The sequence below is a fragment of the Symphalangus syndactylus genome, chromosome 19, assembly GCF_028878055.3.
Source record: "Symphalangus syndactylus isolate Jambi chromosome 19, NHGRI_mSymSyn1-v2.1_pri, whole genome shotgun sequence".
NCBI classification, from domain to species: domain Eukaryota; kingdom Metazoa; phylum Chordata; class Mammalia; order Primates; family Hylobatidae; genus Symphalangus; species Symphalangus syndactylus.
In genome coordinates, this window is record NC_072434.2 from 37,701,048 (window position 1) to 37,724,745 (window position 23,698).

The window sequence follows — 23,698 nt, forward strand, 5'->3', positions numbered from 1 at the left end:
TTTAAAAAATGAATAAAATTGGAGTAAGGTCAGACTATATTTATATATATTCAGATCATGAGGTGTGGAATCACTGCTAATTCTCTTGCCAAGATTTGAGCCAGCTGCTTTGAAATATAAATTGGAATTAGTGTATATGTGTAGTGAATAATTAATGAAATGTCTAGGATGAAAATAAATCATTTTCAAAACTGACTGTAGAGAATAACAAATGAATGAGAAAAGTAAATTATTGTATACTGTGGCAACTGCCATTTGTTGGCATGTGCTGCAAATCACTCATAGAAAATGATCTGCTTATATTTGCTTTAATCAATCATATAAAAGGATATAGTGTAGCTACAGAATATTTTAATCTTGCACACAAGCACTATATTTAAAGCCTTCTATTTGTCAAAATGCTTTTTGTTGGGAAGACAGAAATCCAATTCAAACTTGCTTAACAAACACAAATGAGAGGTTTTGTTTCATGTAACTGGGCAAACCAGGGCTCAACTAATGAGATGTCATCAAAGAATTCTTTTCTTTCAATCGAGGTCTGCCCTTCTGGTAGACAAATGTCCACTTGGTGGCTCAAGATTCCTATTCTGCCAACTTATTGACCCCGGGGGAAAGAAACAGTTTTCTTCAATAACTACAGTAGAAAAATCCTGGGCAAGATCCTGATTAACCTAGTTTGGAAATAGGCTACCATGATGTGTTTTGATGTTTAGATTACTCTTTCCTTCTTCTCCTTCAATACTGTTACTCTGGCAATGAGCTGATTTTAGCTAAATTTTACAAGGCATGCAATCTGATTATATGAATTCACCTTAAGATATTTAATATGATAGCTTTATAATTTGTAACCCAAATGAATTGATAATTGGTACAATGTCAAAATAGGAAAAAGATTTTAAGGCAGTATGGATGCAGATAAATTTAATTAGGTACAATAAGTCATGCCAATGTAGAAGAGAGTATATTCCTTCCATAAACAAGGCATATAAATCTGGACATCTCTGCCTCATTCCCTACACCATTTGTGAATGAAAATATTTAGAGGTATATCGGAAGGAATGCTGTGGGAGTGGTCTGTCCTTGGTTCAGGCGAAAAGGGGTACACTCTCTGTAGAGCATTGAAAAGCAATAATAAAACTAACTCAGCAGAGCATTGAAAAGCAATAATAAAACTAACTCAGCAGAGCACTGAAAAGCAATAATAAAACTAACTCAGCCTGCATTTTTTTAAATCACCATGTGCAGGAATTCTAAACAACATTAGTGACATAATACCCCACCCCACTTTGACAAATCAGTCCCACTATTCCTACATGCCCTTGTGGTTCCACCACCAATACTTCTTCCCGGCTGGGCACGGTGGCTCATGCCTATAATCCCAGCATTTTGGGAGGCCAAAGCAGGTGAATCACTTAAGGTCGGGATTTCAAGACCAGCCTGGCCAACATAGTGAAACCCCATCTCTACTAAAAATACAAAAATTAGCTGGGTATAGTAGTGTGCACTTGTAGTCCCAGCTACTCGGGAGGCTGAGGCAGGAGAACTGCTTGAACTCAGGAGGAGGTTGCAATGAGCTGAGATCGTGCCACTGCACTCCAGCCTGGGTGACAGAGCGAGACCCTGTCTCAAAAAATAAATAAATAAAAACTTCTTCTCATCTCCCCATTCAGGCACAATAGAATAGAAATCAGAGCCCTGGCCTATTCTCAGCAACTACTGACACCTGATTAAGAGAATTACTGTGCTGGCATTTTGCACTGTAAAGAGAAGAGGGAACAATGAATCTAAGTCAAAAGAATGAAAAAAACCCTGTGCTTTACAAAATATAATTAATGTCAAAAATATGTGTTATGAGCACATTTTGTGGGTACAAAGCTTACACATGTGTAAAAGTTTGCATGTTAAAATACTAGAATTAGCCCCTAAAATAAATTTAGCTGGAAAAGTTCTGTTCTCAAAGAGTGATTCACTTGTTAGTTGAGGAGAAAGAAGCTTGGATATTAATATTTGTAAGAAATGGCTGAATAATTCCAAACGACTGTTAAGCTAATCTAGGTGTAGCAAAATGAATTTGATTTGGACCGGAGTCTGTGCTTCTTTCCCACCCTACCCGGTAGCTGTGGCCCCACGGGGAGCATCATCAGTGGCCCAGCAGGTGGCACTCTTCCCTTTGTGCACTAACACTAAACTAACTTCCCCAAATACAAGGTCCTCCAGAGCCTTGACTTCAGAAGAACCCATGTAATCTGTTTATCTTTGGCAGTAATATGGCTACAGTTTTCACAAGGGCAACTGTGCTGGTCTGATATTTGTCAGATTTGAAAGATTGGTGCCTACACATCTAAATGTCTCCTTGGTTCTAGAGTTGTCATCCTTAGTTCCAAGCCTTTACTGGTTTCTGTTAAAATACTTGAACTTCTATTCTGTGTCTATGGTCTTATGCAAATACTAGAGGTCTATATATAATTGTGATGACTTACGTTTGAAAAGCACACTGACCAAGTGTTTCTCAACTTAAAAAATATCTTTTTCCAATAAAAATGCCACATGGTCCTGAAATTCCTGCAACTTCAAGAGTCATTGATAAGCAGAAATTGGATTCCATCTTCAACATGTTACCTCTAGAAAAGATTTTATTCAGCTTAGCTTTCTATAGTTTGTATTATGAAGACAGTTTTTTTTTGTTGTTCACATACACGATTAAAATATAGTAATACACATTTTCCCTTTCAAAATTGGTATTAATACCTGCCCCTGGGGAGTTTGATGAGCTAGCCACAAAAGTATTATAACAAGCATATGAATAAAAAGGACTAGCACTGATAAAACAGTTAAAGTATCTTTTTATTTATCACTGGTTATGTATTAGCTTCATTTAGAGAATGCTAAATATGTAGGTATAGTCATATGTATTAAGTTTATTACACGTATGATCTCATCTAATTTTTGCAGATAACTATTTTGAAGATAAGGAATATGAAGCTTAAAAAATTTAAGTTATTTCCCAAGATCATGAGGCAAGCCAGTATCAGAATGAGGATTAAAGCCTAGTCTTTTCCACTGTAAACTCTGAGCCCCTAAGACAGATTGTATTAGATTATTATAACCATCTTTTGAGGCAGCTAGTAAGTAAACAAATTTATATATTTTAAAAAAATTCATAAAATGACTTCCAAGTTAATCCATTTTGTATAAAATCCCTAGGTACAACAACCTATAAGAGATATTACTGATTAGGCTAGGCATTCTTTAGACATTACTATTAAGTAAGGATAAGAGGGAATAAGGAAAGATGAGAAGGTGACAGAGACAAATTTGATTTTTAAATTTGCCTGAGGTTAGGTCAATATTCAGAAAAGAAAATCCAATATAGAGCACAGGGAAATATGTTTCAGTAAGAAAAATGTGTTTAATTTGCAATGTGTTTTACAGTAAAAGGGTTAATATCTCTAATATGGATATAAAACGTTTCCATAACAATAAGGATAAGAAATCAATAGAAAAATGGAGAAGTATAAGAATAGGCAATTCACAAAGAAGGAACACATATGGCCAGAAAGCCCACGGAAAAAATATTCTTCCTCATTAAAAATTTCAGAATTGAACAACAGAATGTGGCACCTATTTAGACTCCCAAATAGACAAGTATTAATAGGAATAATAATAATAATGATAGGCTAATTTTAAAAGATATTAAAATGTCCAGTGTAATCTAGGGGTATGGAAATGGGAATTACACATTGTTAGTAGGTAGATGAATTAAGCTACATTTATACAGTGAAATACCGTTGACCTAGAAATAAATATTTAGTTAAGTGGAAACATTCCAAATGAAAAATTATGACACAGATTAAAGAATACATAGAGTGCAACATCTCATTTTGGTGAATAATTCTAGTAAGTTTATATATAATTATAAATTATAATTGTGCATGTATTCATAATTACATGTGAATCTGTAGGAATTACACCAAACTGGTAATTGGGGCTATCTAAAGATATCGATGTTGGGATTTGGACATTTTTCTCCATTTTTCTTATTATTTATCTATATTTTCTAATTTTTTGTAGTAAAACTTGGATTACTTACATAAATAAACAAAATCAAGATTTAAGATAAAAGCATTATTATGGTTAAGAGGATGAACTCAAGTCAGAGAAGCCCAGGTCACAGGTGACCTTAGATAAATTCCTAATACTTCTTAACCTTGGTTTCCTCATCTGTGAAGTGGTGATTATAATAGTGCTTGCCTTGGTGGGTTTTTGTGAAGATTAAATTAGTAATGATGTAAATTTCCATGTGCACTTATCAATTAATCAATTACAGAATTTCTACTCCTATATCACAAGGCTGTGTAAGGTACTTGGAGAATTACAAAGAAGTTTGAAAGAGTCTCTGCTCTGCAGGCAGTTAAGTAGATAGATTCCACTAACTCATATGAGACCACGGCAAACAAGGGCTTCATAGTTCTATGACATGCAAGAGAATCCAAATACACACACACACACACACACTTTAAAGATGTTAAATGACTACTGAACTATTTCGAGCCTTTGGAAAAAAGGGTGAATTTATGGTATATGAATTATATCTCAATGAAGATGTTTAAAAAGTAATCATTTTAGTATGGATATTTACCTGAAAGAAATGGTCTTCAGAGTATTTTAATACAAAATACAGATACAGTACAGAAACTAACATTGCAAAGAAAATTTTCTAAAGTAGCTGATTTGAATCATGTGAAATTGAATCTGGTTCATAAAGTTATTGAATTGCTTGGAGACTCATTTTTAGTGTGTGATTAATAAAATGATGCCCACATAGGATTTGCAAATATTAAATACTATGACTAAAATAATGAATTCCTTAATTTTTCCTGTAAACCACTGGGGGAAAAAGAACTTTATTTGTTTGGGGGAAGAAAGGAAGCCGTAGCTCTTTCTTCATGTAACATCAATAAGTTTCAAGGTCCAATTAAAATTTCACTTTCTCTAGAAAATTGCTTTCCTTCCTCACTTTTGCCCTTTCTGATAATAATAATCCTAGCTTCCCTTTACGGAACACTCACTATGCTCTTGGGAATATGTCAAGTCATTCGTAGACCTGATCAAACTTAATTTTGACAACAGTTCATGAGGTAAATGTAATTAGCTCCACTTACCAGATGAGACTGAGACAAGTAAGTTAAGCAACTTGACCAGGTCACATGGTTATTAACTAATTCAAAGCTGGAACTGCCAGGTTACAAACCTGCTAACCTGTAATCCTATACTATGTGAATCCATCTTTAAAAATATTTTATTCTATTTTTTTGACTTTTATTTTAATTTCAGGGGTACATGTGCAGGTTTATTCTATAGAGAAATTACCTGTTGTGGGGGTTTGATGTACATATTATTTTGTCACCTAGGTAATAAGTATAGTACCCAAATGGTAGTTTTTTTGTTTTGTATTGTTTTTTTGAGACAGGGTCTTGCTCTGTTGCCCAGGCTGGAATGCAGGGGCACAGTCTCAGCTTACTGCAACCTCTGCCTCCTGGTGTAAAGTGATTCTCCCACCTCAGCCTCCAGAGTAGCTGGGACAATAGACACATGCCACCTTGTCTGGCTAATTTTTTTGGTATTTTTTGTAGAGATGGGGTTTTGTCTTGTTGCCCAGGTTGGTCTTGAACTCCTGGACTTAAGTGATCCACCTGCCTTGGCCTCCTAAAGTGCTGTGATTACAGGCATGAGCCACTGTGCTCGGCTGATAGGTAGTTTTTTTTATCTTAGCCCTTTTTCCACCCTCCACCCTCAGATAGGCCCTAATGTCTATTGTTCCCTTCTTTATGTTCATGTGTACTCAAAGTTTAGCTGCCGTTTATAAGTGAGAACATGTGGCATTTGGTTTTCTGTTCCTGTGTTAATTCACTTAGGATAATGGCCTCCAGCTCCATCCACTTTGTTGCAAAGGACATGATCTCATTCTTTTTTATGGCTGTGTAGTATTCCATGGTGTATATGTACCGCATTTTCTTTATCTAGTCTACTGTTAATGGGCATTTGGGTTGATTCCATGTCTTTGGTATTGTGAATAGCACTGCAATGAACATATGTAGGTATACGTCTTTATGGTATAGTGATTTATATTCCTTTGGGTAAATATCCAATACTGGGATTGTTGGGTTGAATGGTAGTTCTAAGTTCTTTGAGAAATTGCCAAACTGTTTTCCGCAGTGGCTAAACTAATTTACATTCCCACCAGCAGTGGTAACTTTTTTTTTTTTTTTTTTGTGAGATGGAGTCTCGCTCTGTCGCCCAGGCTGGAGTGCAGTGGCGCAATCTTGGCTCACTGCAAGCTCCGCCTCCCGGGTTCACGCCATTCTCCTGCCTCAGCCTCCCGAGTAGCTGGGACTACAGGCACCGGCCACCATGCCTGGCTAAGTTTTTGTATTTTTAGTAGAGACGGGGTTTCACCGTGTTAGCCAGGATGGTCTCCATCTCCTGACCGCGTGATCTGCCCTCCTTGGTCTCCCAAAGTTCTGGGATTACAGGCGTGAGCCACTGCACTCGCCCAGAACTTTTTAATAGTAGCTCTCTGACTGGTATGAGATGGTATCTTATTGTGGTTTTGATTCGTATTTCTCTAATGATTAGTGATGTTGAACATTTTTTCATATGCTTGTTGGCTACGTATATGTCTTCTTTAGAAAAGTGTCTGCTTATGTCCTTTGCCCACTTTTTAATGGAGTTGTTTGTTTATTGCTTGCTACTTTAAATTCTTATAGATTCTGGATATTAGATCTTTGTTAGATGCATAGTTCACAAATATATTCTCCCATTCTGTGAGTTGTCTGTTTACTCTGTTGATAGTTTCTTTTGCTGTGCAGAAGCTCTTTAGTCTAATCAGGTCTCACTTGTCAATTTTTGTTCTTGTTGCAACTGCTTTTCGTGTCTTCGTCATGAAATCTTTGCCAGGGCCTATGTCTAGAATGGTATTCCTAGGTTTCTTCAAGAGTTTTTGCAGTTTTGGGTTTTACACTTACGTCTTTAATCCATCTCGAGTTGATTTTTGTGTATGGTATAATATAAAGAAGGGGTCCAGCCGGGCGTGGTGGCTCACGCCTGTAATCCCAGCACTTTGAGAGGCCGAGACGGGCGGATCATGAGGTCAAGAGATCGAGACCATCCTGGCCAAAATGGTGAAACCCCCATCTCTACTAAAAATACAAAATTAGCTGGGTGTTGTGGCACATGCCTGTAGTCCCAGCTACTCAGGAGGCTGAGGCAGGAGAATCTCTTGAACTCGAGAGGTGGAGGTTGCAGTGAGCCGAGATCGCGCCACTGCCCTCCAGCCTGGCGACAGAGCAAGACTCTGTCTGAAAAAAAAAAAAAAACAAAAAAAGAAGGGGTCCAGTTTCAATCATCTGCATATGGCTAGCTAGTTATCCCAGCACCATTTATTGAATAGGGAGAGTCCTTTCTCTATTGCTTTTGTCAACTTTGTTGAAGATCAGATGTTTTTAGGTGTACACCTTTATTTCTGGGTTTATTTCTCTATTCTGTTCCATTGGGCTATGTATCTGTTTTTGTCCCATATTTTTGGTATACTGTTTTTGTAGCAGTATTATGCTGTTTTGGTGACTGTACCCTTCTAGTATAGTTTGAAGTCAGGTCATGCCATGCCAACAGCTTTGTTCTTTTTGCTTAGGATTTCTTTGGCTCCTCAGGCTCTTTTTTGGTTTCATATGAATTTTAGACAGTTTTTTTCTAATTCTGTGAGGCATGTCTTTGGTAGTTTGATAAGAATAGCTTTGAATCTGTACATTATTCTAGGCAGTATGACCATTTTAACAATATTGATTCTTCTTATCCATGAGCATTGAATGTTTTTCCATTTATTTGTGCGAATCCATCTTTGTACTCTGTTTCATCTGTGAATGTTTACAAATGAGTGGATAAGGGTAGATGAGGATAATCAGTCCTTTCTCAGAGTATTCCTGAGCAAGAGGTGACAAGCTAAAACTACAGTTCTGTCAGGAGATCCAAGCTAATTTTCTTCAGTAACAACAACAGTATTCTGAGGCATAGTTATAGCAATTTATATAGTCAAAAAAATTACTTCTCCAAGAAGATACACTTAATTCTAGCAGCCAACTAGAGTACTGAGAGAAGAGTTCAACATTAAATAGTTTAAATCATTGAGTTGTTATCTGGAAATTCTTGAAATCATAGTTTTTGCTGAGTACAGATTTTTACATTTTATTTTTCATTCATTCACTTATTCAGTGGTTATCTACTGGACACCTACTACATGCTAGGTGCTCTTCTAGGCATTTGAAATATAGCAGAGGACAGAATAGACAAAAAAATCCCTGCCCTAAGAGGAAAAATAATAATAAAAAAGAAAACAGAAATTTTGAGGGAAAAAGCCCCAAGAAACTACAATAACAACAAAGAAAATCCCTAACCGTATAGAGTTGACATCGCAGTGGGGGAAGATAGACAAAGAAATACGTGTTAGATGATGCTAAGTGATATGAAACAGAAATAATGAAGGGCAAGTGGCAGAGAGAGGTGATGGCTGGTGTTCCTGGGTCAAGGAGAACCTCTCTGAGTTGCTAGCATTAAAGTGGAGGCTTGAATGAAATGACTGAGAGAGTAACCTGTGTGAATATCTGAGGGAAGAGCATCCTACAGAAATGAAAAACAAGTGCAAAGGCCCTGAGCTTGATGTGTCTTAGAAAGAGTAAAAAAAAAAAAAAAGGCTAGTAGGGCTGGAACTGAGAGAACAAGGAGTAGTGGTAGAGAAGGTCACAGAGGAAGCTCCACCTAGGCCCTGCTAGACGTCGTGGCTTTTCTCTGAAGAAGGTAGATCAGTTAGGCAGCTAGTGTAATGACTGAGGTGAGGAATGATATGGGATGGCAGTAGAGGGGATGAGAATTGGTTGGCTATTGGACATATTTAAAAGCTGAATTGACACGATTTACTGATAGATTGGAACGTAGAGTGTGAGAGATTGGGTGTGAGTGTGATGAAATAGTTGTGTTAAAGTGCAAGTTAGCTAATAGGGAAGGCGGGGGTGTGTGGGAAAGCCTTCAAAGTCCTCCTCAGGCCTGGTTCTAGTGTATACAGACCATTTGACCTTGAGGTTAAGTCAATAGGAGTCGCAAAATAACTGACTACTAAGAATAGGATGAAATCAGTGGTGACCCCTCTGCCCAAGTGGGTCTTGTTCCGAGAGGCTGCCAAGCTAAATAGTGGTTGTGGGAAAAGAACAAATATCTTTTCTAATGATTGATTTCCAGTTAAGGAGAGGAATGGAAAGTAAAGGGGTAAGGACAGACGTTCGTCAAGTCTTAGGAAGTTTCAGGGCTGGGAGTATATTCTAGGGCCAAGTCTTACTTTTTCCCTGTCTTTCCGTTTTGTTTTTTTTTTTCCTCTTTCCTTTTTTCCTCATTTCCCCACTCCCTCCTTGGTCCAGGTTCTTGCCTGCAGAAAGGTATGGTTTACCTCTAGTTCTCAAACTTCAGCGGGCATCAGAATTCCCTGGAGGGTTTGTGCAAACACAGATTGCTGGGCCCCACTCATACAGATTCTGTGTGTGTGTGTGTGTGTGTGTGTGTGTGTGTGTGGAGGGGTGGTGGACGAAAGCGCTGAGATTTTGTATTTCTAACAGGCTCCCAGGTAATGCTTGGGAGGAACTGTTGCTTCTTGGACAGCAACGCTTACAAGGCAACGTGATCTTGAGCTCCACCTGGAAGGATGTGAGCTGGGAAAGTTCCAGCTCACAGAGATTTAGTCACTTGAGAAATGGTCCACTTCCTCCAAGGTATTTTTTGGATGCCCCAAACGGATGAAAACAAGAAGCAACCGTGGGCGAGGAGGAGGAGCTGGCCATCCTCCTCGGTTGGGCAGCCCGTCGGAGCTCATCAGCGAGGCGAGGGCGGGAAGACAGCCCCCGGGCCGGCCCACGGATCCTCAGAAGGCGCGGACCTGGAGGAGGCGCCCCAGAAGGCGACGCCTCTTGCCTCTTGTCTCTCGCCTCTCGAAGGAAGTTTGCTTTTAATTTCAGAGCCGGGCTCGCCGTCGGATCAACCTCCAGGAGCGAGCAGTGGGCGCGGACCAGAGCGGCCAGTCCCCTGGGCGCGGGCCGGGCAGTTTCCGCGCTCAGCACAGGCAGCTCGCGGTCATGGGCGGCTCAGCCTCCAGCCAGCTGGACGAGGGCAAGTGCGCTTACATCCGAGGTACGCCCGCCCGCCCGGGGGCCTGGGGAGCCCCCTGACCCATGCACCAGGCTGGCCGCCGCGGTCGGGGCCCCAAGGGGCGCGCCCCGGGCCCTCTCCTTGTAGCGCGCGGGGATCCCCGACCGCAGCCCGCCCGCGCGAATCGGGTTTCCTGCCCCAGCCGGCGCGCTCCGGCGCGGGTGTAGACCGGGGACCGGGAGGGCTTGGGAGCGAGGCAGGTGCAGGATGCGGGTGGGGACGCCGGCGCCTCCGCCGCTCCCGCCGCCTCGGGGTCAGTGCCGCCCCCGCCCGGCGCACTTCGCCCTCCGGTACCTGCCCCAGACTGAGTTCTGAGCGGTTTCTGAACTGGCCGCCAAGAGAGCAGCGGGGATATCCCGCGTTTCTAGAGATACCCCTGGGGATTCCCGGCCGCTAAAGCAGAATTTCCCTCTTAGTAATGTTGGCCTGGCTTTGGAAAGCGCGGCGTTTGGCCGCAGCTTCGCTCGCATTTCATCCTAGCACTTGCAGGATGATTTCATCAGCGGCAGAAAGGACAATGTCATGCCGTTCCCTTCACGCCCCGGAGAGGGGCGAAGCAAAAGAGGAACACTGGTGTGCTTTGTAACTGCCGCGAAAGTTATAGAAGGGGAGAAACTCATTTAGGGAGACCCTCAGAGGTGTGGGGACTCAGTAGAGAGCGTGAGGCAGAAAAAAAACAAAACAAAACCCAAACCGAACTGAAACTGCAGGAAGTCCTGACTCGTTATCTCCTTTATTTCCTGGGTGTATGTGACCTCCCCTCTTCTCACCCCCCCACCCCAACCTTGCCTTCAACCGCTACCTAACATTTGGTTATCTTACCAATTTACTCTTTCCCCCGCCCCACCGCCCGATCCCCCACCCTCGGCTTCAGAAATATATTCCAGACTAGGTATTAAACTCTAGGTCTGTTTGGCCCTTGAATACTTTCCTAAGAGGAAATCATTTATTTGGTGTTCTTATTCCACATTTGTTTTCAGTCACCACAACATTTAAGACCATTTTAAAAGGATATCAAATCAGGGTACTTGAAGAGCAACGGAGCTGATTTTACAGATTCCTGCTCTGGTGCTTTTGGAGGTAAAAGATCCTCAACAACCCGTACTGTCAGGGGATAACACTTGGTCAAGTATCTCTTTGCTTTTGTTTGTTAAAAGGGGAACGATAGATGATTTATTTATATTAGTAAAAGAGCTGAACTAAGCTTAAAAGAAATAAATGAAGCCTGCCTTAGTCTTAAAAATGTGGCCACATGCTTGTGTTACCAGTGCATAGGGACCGAAAGGGCAATCTAACAGAACATAGTGAGAAAGGGCTTGCATTTGTATGTTAGCAAAGTTGTGTTTAAGGCATTTATATAAGACTTTATTTCACTGGAAAGCTTAGGAGCACCTAACGTGGACGCGTGGCCATGTACACTAATCATTTGAAGTCAAGCAGTGTGAAGGATTAACTTGCTTAAAGAAGACTGCCTGGCCATGCTGTTTGTTGCTATTGATGCAAGCATTGTACTCAGATAATAAGAAAATGTTATTACTTTCTTTATTCTGAAAGCTATTAAATTATTACAAAAGTATGAGGGACTTAGGGCAGGTGAAGAACTTGTAATGCAAGTCTTTGAATGAGTAAACCTATAGCATATGGTGTGACAGTCATTACATCTCCCAGTCTTGTTCAGCTTTCTCTCTTCATTCTATATTCAGGAGGGCACTTGCACGGTATGTGTAGTGGGAGAGGGAAGAGAAGAGTTAAAGTTAGAACACCTCCAGAGAAAAAGACTCATCGCTTCATGTGAGAATGCTAGTCTTGCCAAAAGAGAAAAGAACCTTGGAAAAATGCATGGTGTTGTACATTGTTAATGCATGAGCAAATGAGGGTCACAGGGCTGTGATTTCCTGATGGTTTTGAAGCCCACGTTCCTGAGTAAAATCATAGCCCTATCTTTACCTCTTTGCCCATCTTTTAGCCTATAAATATTCTCAAGCTCTGATTCAATTGTAAGCAAAACGATCGGAAGTATGACAGTAAAGTTTAAATATACTTTTATGACCTGTTTCTCATAAAGTAGCCGTCAGTGAAATATAGATTTGAAAGCTCCTGAAGCTGAGACAATAACTTTCTTTTAAGCTTGATAAACTTTGCTAACAAGGAGAGTAGCTAGTCAATATATATTTTGAGTGACTTTTGTTAACTTTATTTTGTATGCATCATAAGCAGCTGTATGCTACTGACGCTGAATCAGCCTTTAAGACAAATAATTTAACAGCTGCCATTCCTTGTGTGCCTCAAAACATCTGTGTCATATGGATGTTTTGAAAATACATTGTTTCTTAGGATTTAGTTAATCTTCAGGTAAAGATATATCAGCTACATTAAGGAGTTACTTCATTTCTAAAGATGTTAGTTTTGGAAATTACGACAATGCTCATGTTTCTTACAACAGAATACATTTTTAGAATTGTTTCTAGAGGCCTTTCAGTAGTGTCCCTTGATAAGATGTTTCTATTAATAAATAATACTGAGACCAACTTGTGATCACATGAGCCCTGTCATATGTTAGTCTTAAGTGATGCTTTTAGCACTGACCTAAAATGATCTTTTTTTTTGAGACGCAGTCTCACTCTGTCACCAGGCTGGAGTGCAGTGGCGTGATCTCGGATCACTGCAACCTCTGACTCCCTGGTTCAAGCGATTCTCCTGCCTCAGCCTCCCGAGTAGCTGGGATTACAGCCACGCGCCACCATGCCCAGCTAATTTTTGTATTTTTAGTAGAGACAGGGTTTCACCATGTGGGCCAGGATGGCTTCGATCTCCTGACCTTGTGATCGCCTGCCTCGGCCTCCCAAAGTGCTGGGATTATAGACATAAGCCACCATGCCCAGCCGATCTTTTTTTTAATGAGGAAGAAAGCTAATAGATTCCAGGCATCAGTGGTCAGTTTGGGTGCTCTTCTCTCTTTATGCCATGTTTTCTTTTCTTTTTTTAGTTTTCTGAGATAGGGTCTCACTCTTACACAGGCTGAAGTGCAGTGGTACAATCACTGTGAGCCTTGACCTCCCCTGGCTCAGGTGATCCTCCCACTTCAGCCTCCTGAGTAACTGGAACTGCAGGTGTGTGCCACCACGCCCAGCTAATTGTATTTTTTGCAGAGATGGGGTTTTGCCATGTTGCCCAGGCAGGTCTCAAACTTCTGGGCTCAAGCAGTCTTTCCGCCTTGGCCTCCCAAAGTGCTGGGATTATAGGCATGAGTCACCATGCCCGGCCTCTTTTTCTGTAAAGCTTTTGGTATGCCCGAAATTAAACTATAGCTTAAAAAAAAAAAAAACCCAAAACAAAACCAAAAAACCCCCCACACTGTGTTTTCCTGTTTAAGCAATAATTTTATTTCCTTCTAAAAATTACCCTTGAATTTTTAACGAATAAAAAAGAAAACAAACCTGAAAGATCTCCCATGCAAGAAGTCCTGTGGAGGGTCAGAAAAATACTGGACAGTCAGTGCTGCAGCTGAGAACTATGGGATACACAGATCCTAGTGGGCACTTGCAGGCCTGCAGCAGCAAATACCAGTTAGGAAAACTGTTTTCCCCCCCTGGATTTATTATTGCATAGTCAGTTACATAATATATAAAGGGCCCAGTGGCTTCCTCCAAATGCTTCTCAATGATCTGATGCTTATAAAATAAGCAATGAGTTTCAGCTTTAAAATAGCACATATTTTTCTCAGGGAAGTTCCCTCTTATTTATACAAGGGTTAACTTAGGTGGCTAGATATAAAGTTTAAAGTGATGTGTCTAGAATGAAGTCTCCATAGGCAAGGTGGAGGATGGGGAGAGCTATACACATCTGCAGTCTACTTAGTGTAGATGTGTCGTACCAGTCCAAGCATTTGCTTCTCCGGTCATAATTTGTTGGTGGGAGATGGGCATAAGAACTGGTCTGACTTAACCTGAATATTTTTGGTAGTGTGATCTTAGAGTCCAAGTTGGCTAGTAATGGCAATATAGTATGATGAGAAAGTTAGGAAATGCATTATGGTAGACACCATTGTATGTCAACCCAACATCCTTTTCCCATTCTTCCATTTTTTTTTTTTTTTTTTTTTGAGACAGGGTCTCACTCTGTCACCCAGACTAGAGTGCAGTGGGACAATCATGGCTCACTGCAGCCTCGACCTCCCTGGGCTCAAGCGATCCTCCCACCTCACCCTCCTGAGTAGCTGGGAGTACAGGCATGTGCCACAATGCCCAGGTAGTTTTTTTGTATTTTTTTGTAGAGACGGGGTTTCGCCATGTTTCCCGGGCTAATCTCAAACTCCTGAGCTCAAGTGAGCCACCTGCCTTGGCCTCCTAAAGTTCTGGGATTACAGGCATGAGTCTCTGTGCCCAGCCCCCATTCCTTTTTCTAAAAGAACTCCAGTTTTATTCAGGCATTAAAACTCCTGGCCAGGTTTGGTGGCTCACACCTGTAATCCCAGCACTTTGGGAGGCTGAAGCAGTGGGATTGCCTGAGCCCAGAAGTTCGAGACCAGCCTGGGCAACATGACAAGACCTTGTCTCTCTCTAAAAAAAAAAAAAGAAACTCCCGATATTGCCTTCTGTTTCAGAGACGCTAGCCCCATTTAAGGCCCCTGAAAGGTGGCTGCTGATTGGTCTGTACCTGTCATGGTGGTGTGGTCTCCTTGCCAGTGATTATAGTAGGCATGGGATTATGTTGCCAGCTGGTCAGTGATGCTTGAGGGGAAGTTTGCCAGCTGCTTCTAGGTGAGTTTTCTTCCCTTTTAAAAAGGAGGCAAAGTGAAGGGCACTTCTTCTCCTTCTTTTGACTTTGTTGCATCTGAATGTGATGCCTGCAACTGCTGTTTTTATCTTGATGAGCAGGAGGGGAGCTAGCCTAAAGACAAAGCCAATACTTGGAGCACTGCAAAGCTGAGGTATCTCAGAGAAAAGAAGCTAGAGCCCTGACAAACTTTGCTGCTAGCCACTATATGCCAACCCTGCATACTTCATATTATGAGAGCCACTCAATCCCCTTTGAATTGGAATAGTGAAGATTGCTAGTTATCCACAATAGCGTTCTCCTTGTTATGTTTAATGATAGAATCCCCACATTTTAGCTGTCCACATGAACTCCCATAATAGAGATATTTCCTAAACTCCTTTGCAACTAAATAGGGTTATGTAGTTGAGTTATGGCCAATGGGACGTAGATAGAAGTGCTGTTCCAGAAAGTGACATTAAAGGGGAAGGGTATGACCATCTTCGTCCTAGTCTCCACACTGCTGGCTGGATTGTGACCATGGCTGGAGCAGCCATCATGGACCATGAGGTGTCCTTTCAAGAAGGAGCACATGTAGGGCAGAGTAGCTGGACAAAAGGAGCCTAAGTTCCTGTGGTTTCCTAGAGAAGAACCTCCATACCAGCCCTGGACCATTTACCTCTGGACCTTAAAAAGAAAGAAAGAAACTTCCATCTCTTTAAGCCAGTGTTATTGTGGTTTTATTGTTGTCCACAGACAAACCTTATTCTATCTAACTCAATTATCTTCTTTTTATGTGTGGCCCAAAGCATCCTAACCAGTATACTAAATGCTGCCTTATTGGGTCCCCTTTAAGAAAAAGTAATCCAAAGAAAGTAGAAAGTGTGTAAAGATTATAGTATTTTTCTCAGCTCTTAATTTGTAGACATGAATAGGCTTTTGTAAGAAGTGAGAAATTGCAGCTCCTCCATAGTAGTGGGGATGGAGGAAACAGGAGAAAGAGGGTCCACTATGAACAATGCACAAATGCATATTGATCACTTTATATTTTAAGTGAAAAAAATGCCTTCAAGCATGCCAGACTACCAAGGAAGCTAGCAGGAGTTTCAAATAAGGAAAACTACTGCAAATTAGGAATTGCTAGTATCAATAATTACTTTCTATTTCCTTTGGTCTTTGTGAATTGAAACCAATACTTTAGAAATGGGAAGCTCTTTAGGAAGCCAAATCTCATGTCGCAAAGCCATAAAGGATTTTGTGAGTTGTGAGTTTCTTAGAGTCAACCACAAAGACAAAAAAGACAGTAGACTGAGACAGATTAACATTTTCTCCTGTACTTGTGAAACAAAGAGTGACTTTCCCTCTTGTGGCTTCTAATACAAGCCTTGATAAACCCCATAGAGTTAGATGATGAATCAAGCCCTGGTCCTTATGAAAAACTTCTTTTTACTATGGACGTTGGCTGTTAAGAGGGCCCCATCATCAAAGGTGCTCTAGTAATAGTAACTACTAGGGTGACAATAGTAATTTTTATTATCTTTTACTGTAAACTACTGAGCTGATTGTAGTTTTACTCTATTATAATCTCTGGGAAGGTCTGAACTGGGTTCACAGGTAGAAAGTGCAATAGCAGGAGCTCAATTTGTAAAGGTAATTTCTAATTTCATTAAAATAAATGTACCGTGAATGTTTTACAAAACATGCAGTGTGAATCATGGCAGTGAATTTTAATCTCCTAATCAGAAATTTTAATTTTTTTGTAAGTATAGCTGGGTAACATCACTCTAAGAAATAAGGTACATATAACAATTTGCACTGTGAAATGGGAAATGAAGTCAGAAGTGAAGATAAAAGCATAATGGAAAGGAAGACAGGAGAATAAAAGCACAATTCATCTGCTATAGTCTGTTTAAGGCACTTTACCAACAGTTTGAAACTAACACACATACATACACACACACACAAAGAGAGAGAGAGAGGGAGGGAAAGAGAGAGAGAGGGAGGGAGAGAGAGAGAGAGAGAAAGAGATTTAACAGAACCCCAAATGCAATACAGATTTTCTCCTTTGAAACTGGAAAATTCATTTTAAAAGCAGACTAGCAAGTTGCTGCCAATGCGAAAATGCATGCCAGCTTTTAAAAAGTGCCCCCTGTCTTTGGTACTGTATGTTTTTTCTCACTTAGAGAAGAGAATAAATGCTTTAGAGATATGAAAGCAATTAATTCACTTTGCAAATTGCAGGTTCTAGGACTTAAGGAAGTTTGTATTTCTATGCTTAATGTTGTATGGAATGAGTCCATAGGATTAAAATAAATTAATAGTTTTTACTAGGAGCCCCAAAGTGACTTTTAAAAGGTCCATAGTCTCAAGGAATTTTGGAAGAAGGGTAAATGTCTCCATGCCAAACCATGTGGATTTTTTTTCTTTTTCCTTTTTAAAAACTATTATTTTTTTATTTTAAAAGAAAACATAGGCCCAGACAGCCACACAAAACAAATGCATAGCTTAGTGAATCATTATAAGGCAAATACTTGGTAGCCACTACGCAGGTCAAGACATAGAAAGAGCTTCACTAGCCATCAAAGGAGCCTTCCGTGTGCCCCGTCCCAGTTCTAGACTTCGTTTCTCCAAAAATGACCACTATTTTCAGTTATCTATTTATAACTACTTCAAAGATCCTGGCTCTTAAAACAGGTATTTATTTGCTCACAATTCTGCTGAACTGGGTCCAGGCTGGGTGGTTCTACTTTTTATTTTTGCTGGTGGTCATTCCTGTGGATGCTGCGTGCATCTGGTGGATCAGCTGGTGGCTGGACTTAGCTGACAAGGCTTTCTTTCTCTCCAGGTGGCCTTTCTACATGACCTCTCCAATAGGGTACCGAACTGTTTAAATGGTGGGTCGGGATCTTACATTGCTAGAGTGTAAAAGCATATGGAAGCTTCTAGGACTTCCTGTGGCTTAGGCCTGGAATGGCGCCACATTACTCTACCACATTTTGTTGGTTAAAGCCGGTCTCAGAGCCAGCCCAGATTCAAGAGAGGACTACACACAGGCATGAACACCTATGTAGGGGCTACCCTGGTAACAGACTACTACCTCACTAATCCTAGCTTTTATAATAATGTCTCCCTCTATTTCCTTATGGTTTCATCACCCAACTATGTATTTGTAAACATTATAGTCTTACTCACTTAAAAAGATATCTCTTTTAATCTATACATTTCCCTTACATCTTTTACTTGCAGATTATCTGTTGAAAGACTTGAGCTGTTTGATATGTAGAGATTTTCACAGTCTGGAGTTTACTTATGGTGCAGTTCCACACATTTCTCCTGTATTTTCTACAAATTGACAGAGATAGTGAGACTTGATCAGTCTCAGAATCAATCCTTTTTTTTTTTTTAACTTTTATTTTAAGTTCAGGGCAAGATGTGCAGTGCGTGCAGGTTTGTTACGTAGGTAAACGAAACGCCATGGGGGCTTGTTGTACAGATTATTTCATCACCCAGGTATTAAGCCTAGTATCCATTAGTTAATTTTCCTGATCCTCTCTCTACCCCCACCCTTCACCCTCTGATAGGGCTCAGTGTCTATTGTTCCCTTCTATGTGTCCATGTGTACTTATCATTTAGCTCTCACTCATCAGTGAGAATAAACGGCATTTGGTTTTCTGTTCCTGCATTAGTTTGCTAAGAATAATGACCTCCAGCTCCATCCATGTTCCTGCAAAGGACTGCATGCATGTGTTCATTGCAGCACTATTCACAATAGCAAAGATATGGAATCAACCTAAATGCCCATCAATAAAGAAAATGTGGTACATATACACCTTGGAATACTATGCCGCTACAGAAAAGAATCAATCCTTTTGTGAAGACTATAGGTGGTGGTGTGTATTCTTCATCTGGAGGCACATAATAGCTGGCTGCCTCTCTTTTTGCGATGTTAGTAGCTGTTCCATTGATACTTATAGCTGAGACCCATTAATTCACTGGGGGTTGAACTGTCTCCACTTTAGAGGAACTTGAAATTCAATGAGAAATAGAATTAAAGTTTTTGAACGGTGAAATAATAAAGGCAACGTATGTTAGGTACCTCAAAATCATCTCTACCCTCTTGGAAATGCCTCCATGAATTTCAGTATTCTCTGATTCGGGCCCTGAGCAACACTGGCCAGGACAGACCTCTCTTTCCTCTCTGCCAACCTTCCCTCTTGTCTTCCCCTAGAAAGCTGCCATGGAGCCTTCATTGAACCCTTACCATGGGACAGCCACTGAGCTAAGAGCATTGCATGTGTGAGCTCACATAATCCTCACAACACCAAATGGAGATATCATTAGCTCCATTTCACAGAAGAAGCAATCAAGGTTTACAGAGAATAGAGAACCTGGCCAAAGTCATCCAGTCAGTGTGTGGTAGAAGAAGGTTTGAACTTAAATACTTTCTGCCTCCAAAGTCCTTGTTGTTAACTGAGCTGTGCTGCCTCCCAGATGGTCACAGTCATTGCTCCTTTCATCTGAATTTCCTCTTCTCTATGCATGCTTTTTCTCACATGGGTAAGTATCAGAAACTTTTCCTGTTCTTGGATTTTAAGCCTTCTGGTTTTCTTTAGAGCACTCAGAAAATCCTCTCTTTTGCTAGAAGTTGTCCTGACTGAAGGGAGCTCAGTGAAAAACTCCCCATCTGCATCCTAGGCAAACTCGTTGTCCCTTCCATTCCTCAGCAGTCACTCAGGCATTAAATACTTACAGGATTCTCATTCATGCAAACTATTACCATCAATGGTAGAAATGAACTGAACTCATTGACTGGAAATATATGGATCTTCGTTCTTTTTTTTTTTTTTTTTTAGTTTATTTAGCCCAGTCCCTTGGTTTGTCTAATCTCTGTGCTAGTATAACAACGATTTAGTTATTATTGCTCTATGATAAATCTTAATAACCAAAGGGCAAGACCCTCTTTCTTCTTACTCATTGTCAGAAGCTGTAGGCTATCCTTCCATATTTGTTAAACTGTTAATTTCATGAAAAACCATTTTGTAATTTTATTGAAATTGCATGAAATCTACAGATGAATTTAGGAAGAAGTGACATCTCTAAGATATTGAGTCTTTCAAACCTTAGTATGGCACATCTCTTCCATAATACATGCTTTTCTTTCATCCTTAAAGTTGTATAGTTTTCTACATAACAATCTTACAAAAATGTTTAATAAGTTTATTTATTGGTGCCTTTCACTTTTTCTTACTATTATGATTGTGTTCTTCTTTTCTATTGTATTTTCCATCTGGTTACTTTAAGAGCACCAGAAAGCTATTTTGTTTTTGCATGTTGATCTTTGTATCCTACAAACATTTCAAGGCCTCTTATTAGTTGTAATAATTTGTTCATTCACTCTGATTTTTTTGTGTGCATATATTATCTGCAAATTTGACAGTTTTCAATTCTTTTAAATCTTTATACCTCATTTTTTATTGAATTTACTAGGACCTCCAGCACAATATTCAGCAATAAGAATGACAGCAAACATCCTTATCCTGTTCCTACTTGAAAAGGAATGTTCCCCATTTTGCTATTAAGTATGATGTTAACCATAAATTTATGGTTTAGCTTAAGGATACTCCCTCCTTTTTGTTAAGTTGCTTAAAATTTTTAATCATAAATATATACTGAATTTTATTAAAGACTTGATTTTTTCTAATAATATTTTAACGTGGTCATTTGAATTTTAATATTTAAAATATTGTTCCATTGCTAAGATATACCCTACTTGGTCACAGTGAAATATCTTTAAAAAATTTTTATTTTCTATTATGTGGAATTTTGATTTGCTTATGTATTTTTTTCTTACTTTACCACTTGTGTTAATAAAATTCATACAAAATGAAAAAAAATTTATTGGGGGTTGAAAAATGGTGATATTCTAATATGTCATTTTGTTTTCATTTATTAGCTGGGATAATTTTATAGAGCAATACTTCCCATATCTATCATTTGGTTACCTAGTATGATAGTTCAAAAGCAGGAAAAAAACATTATTTTTTCCTTTTATTTACTGGTGTTCAATATAATTTACTGGTTTCTTGACATCCCTTAAAGATGATCAGTTGACTATAAAAATCATTATGAACTCACAAATCCCATTATAATTCTTATTTTATTGAAGCTCCAATTTCCCATCATTGGCCAATGAAAAACTCTTCAAGTTGGCTCCCGAATCTTTTGGAAATTACCCCAGTAGTATTTGATAGCTTCCTTGCCATCTGGTATGTCAAGATGTTTTAGGTTCATCCTGTTTCCTTCCTGTCCCATACCGGGAGTAAGCAAAATCTATAAGAACCTCTAATTTCTTTTAGTGGGAAATAATATTTCAGTATTACAATTTGAGTCTAGCTATGTTCACTGCTACAACTGGGTTGGCCATTATTTCTGGACTTTTTAGTTTACAGAACTAGGGAAAATGTATCTTTTTAATATTATATTTATACATATCCTTTTCCATACTGAGAATCATGGTTCTCAAAGGCACTAGGCAATGATAGAATTAAATATATTCAAATTCTCATTTGCTTTATCATACCAAATACACACAACAGTCTCAGAATAATAATACAAATACTACCATCATCAATTATGATTATGGAAAGCTGTTGAACAAACTGTTTTTAAAATCAGATACAAAATTTTTGTATATGCTAATCCAATTCTTCCCCAACTTTATTTTATTATTTTGCCACATTAAACCATATAATCATTATATTCTATTCTCTTTTCTCATTCACTCTTTGTTTCACAGTGAAGTGTTATTTAATGCATCAGTCCTTATGTTGATGTCTCTCTGGTGTTTAGAGCTCATTATCTAGTAGATTCCTTAAGAAGAGCTCATGGGAACATAACAAAGAAGTATGAAGATAGGATTAATTAAGTGGCTCAGTAATATCACCAAAAGCCAGCTTATTTCTTCCTACTGTCTGTGGCCCAGCTCTCATGCTTGAAAGGTGGCTGCAGCAGCAAATAGTATTAAATTCTTAGGCACAGCAATGTCCCAGAGGCTAAAAAGAGATCTATCTATTCTTTGAGTCTCCTTATAAGAGCAAAGAAGCCTTTCCCAGATGCCTTACTAGCAGACTTTCCCTTACATCCCACTGATCAAAATTGGGTCACACATTCCTTCCTAAGCCATCACTGGCAAGAGTATGGAATTATCATGATTTGGTTAGACCAATCAAGATTCACCCCTGAAATGGGGTTAGAGCCATTTCTCTGAAGCACATGGTTATAGGGAGGGTCATGGATACCCAAACAGAATCAGGTTCAGTATAGCAAGAAGAAAGCATGATGGCTATTAAGTAGGTAACCAACATTACAGATTTTGATAAGTGTCATGAAGGGATTAAAAACAGCACTGAGATAGAAAACTGATGGTGGCAATTGGGCAAGGAGATGAGATATATTTGGCTGTGGTATTCAGAAGGATATCTGTGTGAAGAACCGGGGGAGTGTATTTTGGTTAGAAAGAACAGCATATAGGCTGGGCGTGGTGGCTCATGCTTGTAATCCTAGCACTTTGGGAGGCCGAAGCGGGCGGATCATGAGGTCAGGAGATCGAGACCATCCTGGCTAATACGGTGAAACTCTGTCTCTACTAAAAATACAAAAAAATTAGCCGGGCGTGGCGGCGGGCGCCTGTAGTCCCAGCTACTCAGGAGGCTGAGGCAGGAGAATGGCGTGAACCTGGGAGGCGGAGCTTGCAGTGAGCCGAGATTGCGCCACTGCACTCCAGCCTGGGCGACAGAGCGAGACTCCCTCTCAAAAAAAAAGAAAAAAAAAGAATAGCATATAGAAGGGGGAAGTACTTGAAGGGACTGAAGAAAGGGTGTTATATTGGGAGTGTAGTGAGCAAGAGGGAGGTTTGATGGGAGGGGATGCCTGCTAATATTTTGTTGCCTGGCTGGGCGTGGTGGCTCACGCCTGTAATCCCAGCACTTTTGGGAGTCCGAGGCAGGTGGATCACCTGAGGTCAGGAGTTCGAGACCAGCCTGGTCAACATGGTGAAACCGTGTCTCTACTAAAAATAAAAAATTAGTCGGTGTGGTGGCACACGCGCCTGTAGTCCCAGTTACTTGGGAGGCTGAGACAGGAGAATAGCTTGAACCCACAGGGGCGGAGGCTGCAGTGAGCCGGGACTGCACCACTGCACTCCAGTCTGGGCAAGATAGAGTGAGACTCCGTCTCAAAAAAAAAAAAAAATTTTGTTGTTGTTGTTGTTGTTGTTGCCTGTCTGCCACCACTAGAATGTAAGCTGTATGAAAGCAGGGTCTTTGTCTTGATTCGTTGCTATGAAATGAATAGCACCCTCAGCAAATAAATCAGTGTCTGGTTCACAGTTCCTGACTGATAAATATTTGCTTAATGCATGAATGAAAGGAGAAGGAAAAATGTTAAACTGTAATGAATATCTTAGAAAATAAGAGAAGTATTGCATTTGTAAAACAAGTTCAGGATGTGATGAAGAAACAATAATAGAATAAGAAAGAGCTCTTGGAAATTAAAAATCTGATGATCAACATTTTAGAAAATACAATTGGTGCCTTGGAAAATAAAGTTGAGGAGATCTTGCATCTAAATTCTGAGATCTAAAATTCTTATTTAAATTTAAACAGTACATTTCAATTATTGTTATTAATTTAATTCTTCT

The 23,698-nt window shown here is 39.9% G+C and overlaps 1 protein-coding gene across 2 annotated transcripts in view; it reads left to right on the forward strand.

Moving 5' to 3' along the window:
* NIBAN1 (niban apoptosis regulator 1) overlaps positions 1-23,698 on the forward strand; it is a 253,588-nt gene that overhangs the window by 62,787 nt on the left and 167,103 nt on the right. Inside the window, exon 1 of one of the 2 annotated variants that reach the window (XM_055233611.2) lies at positions 9,665-10,227. The exons of the other annotated variant lie outside the window; for it this stretch is intronic. Coding sequence (XP_055089586.1) covers positions 10,173-10,227 — 55 coding nt within the window. The 5' untranslated portion in view covers positions 9,665-10,172. Of the gene's footprint in view, positions 1-9,664; positions 10,228-23,698 lie in introns of those variants that run through there. 2 annotated transcript variants of the gene reach the window in all.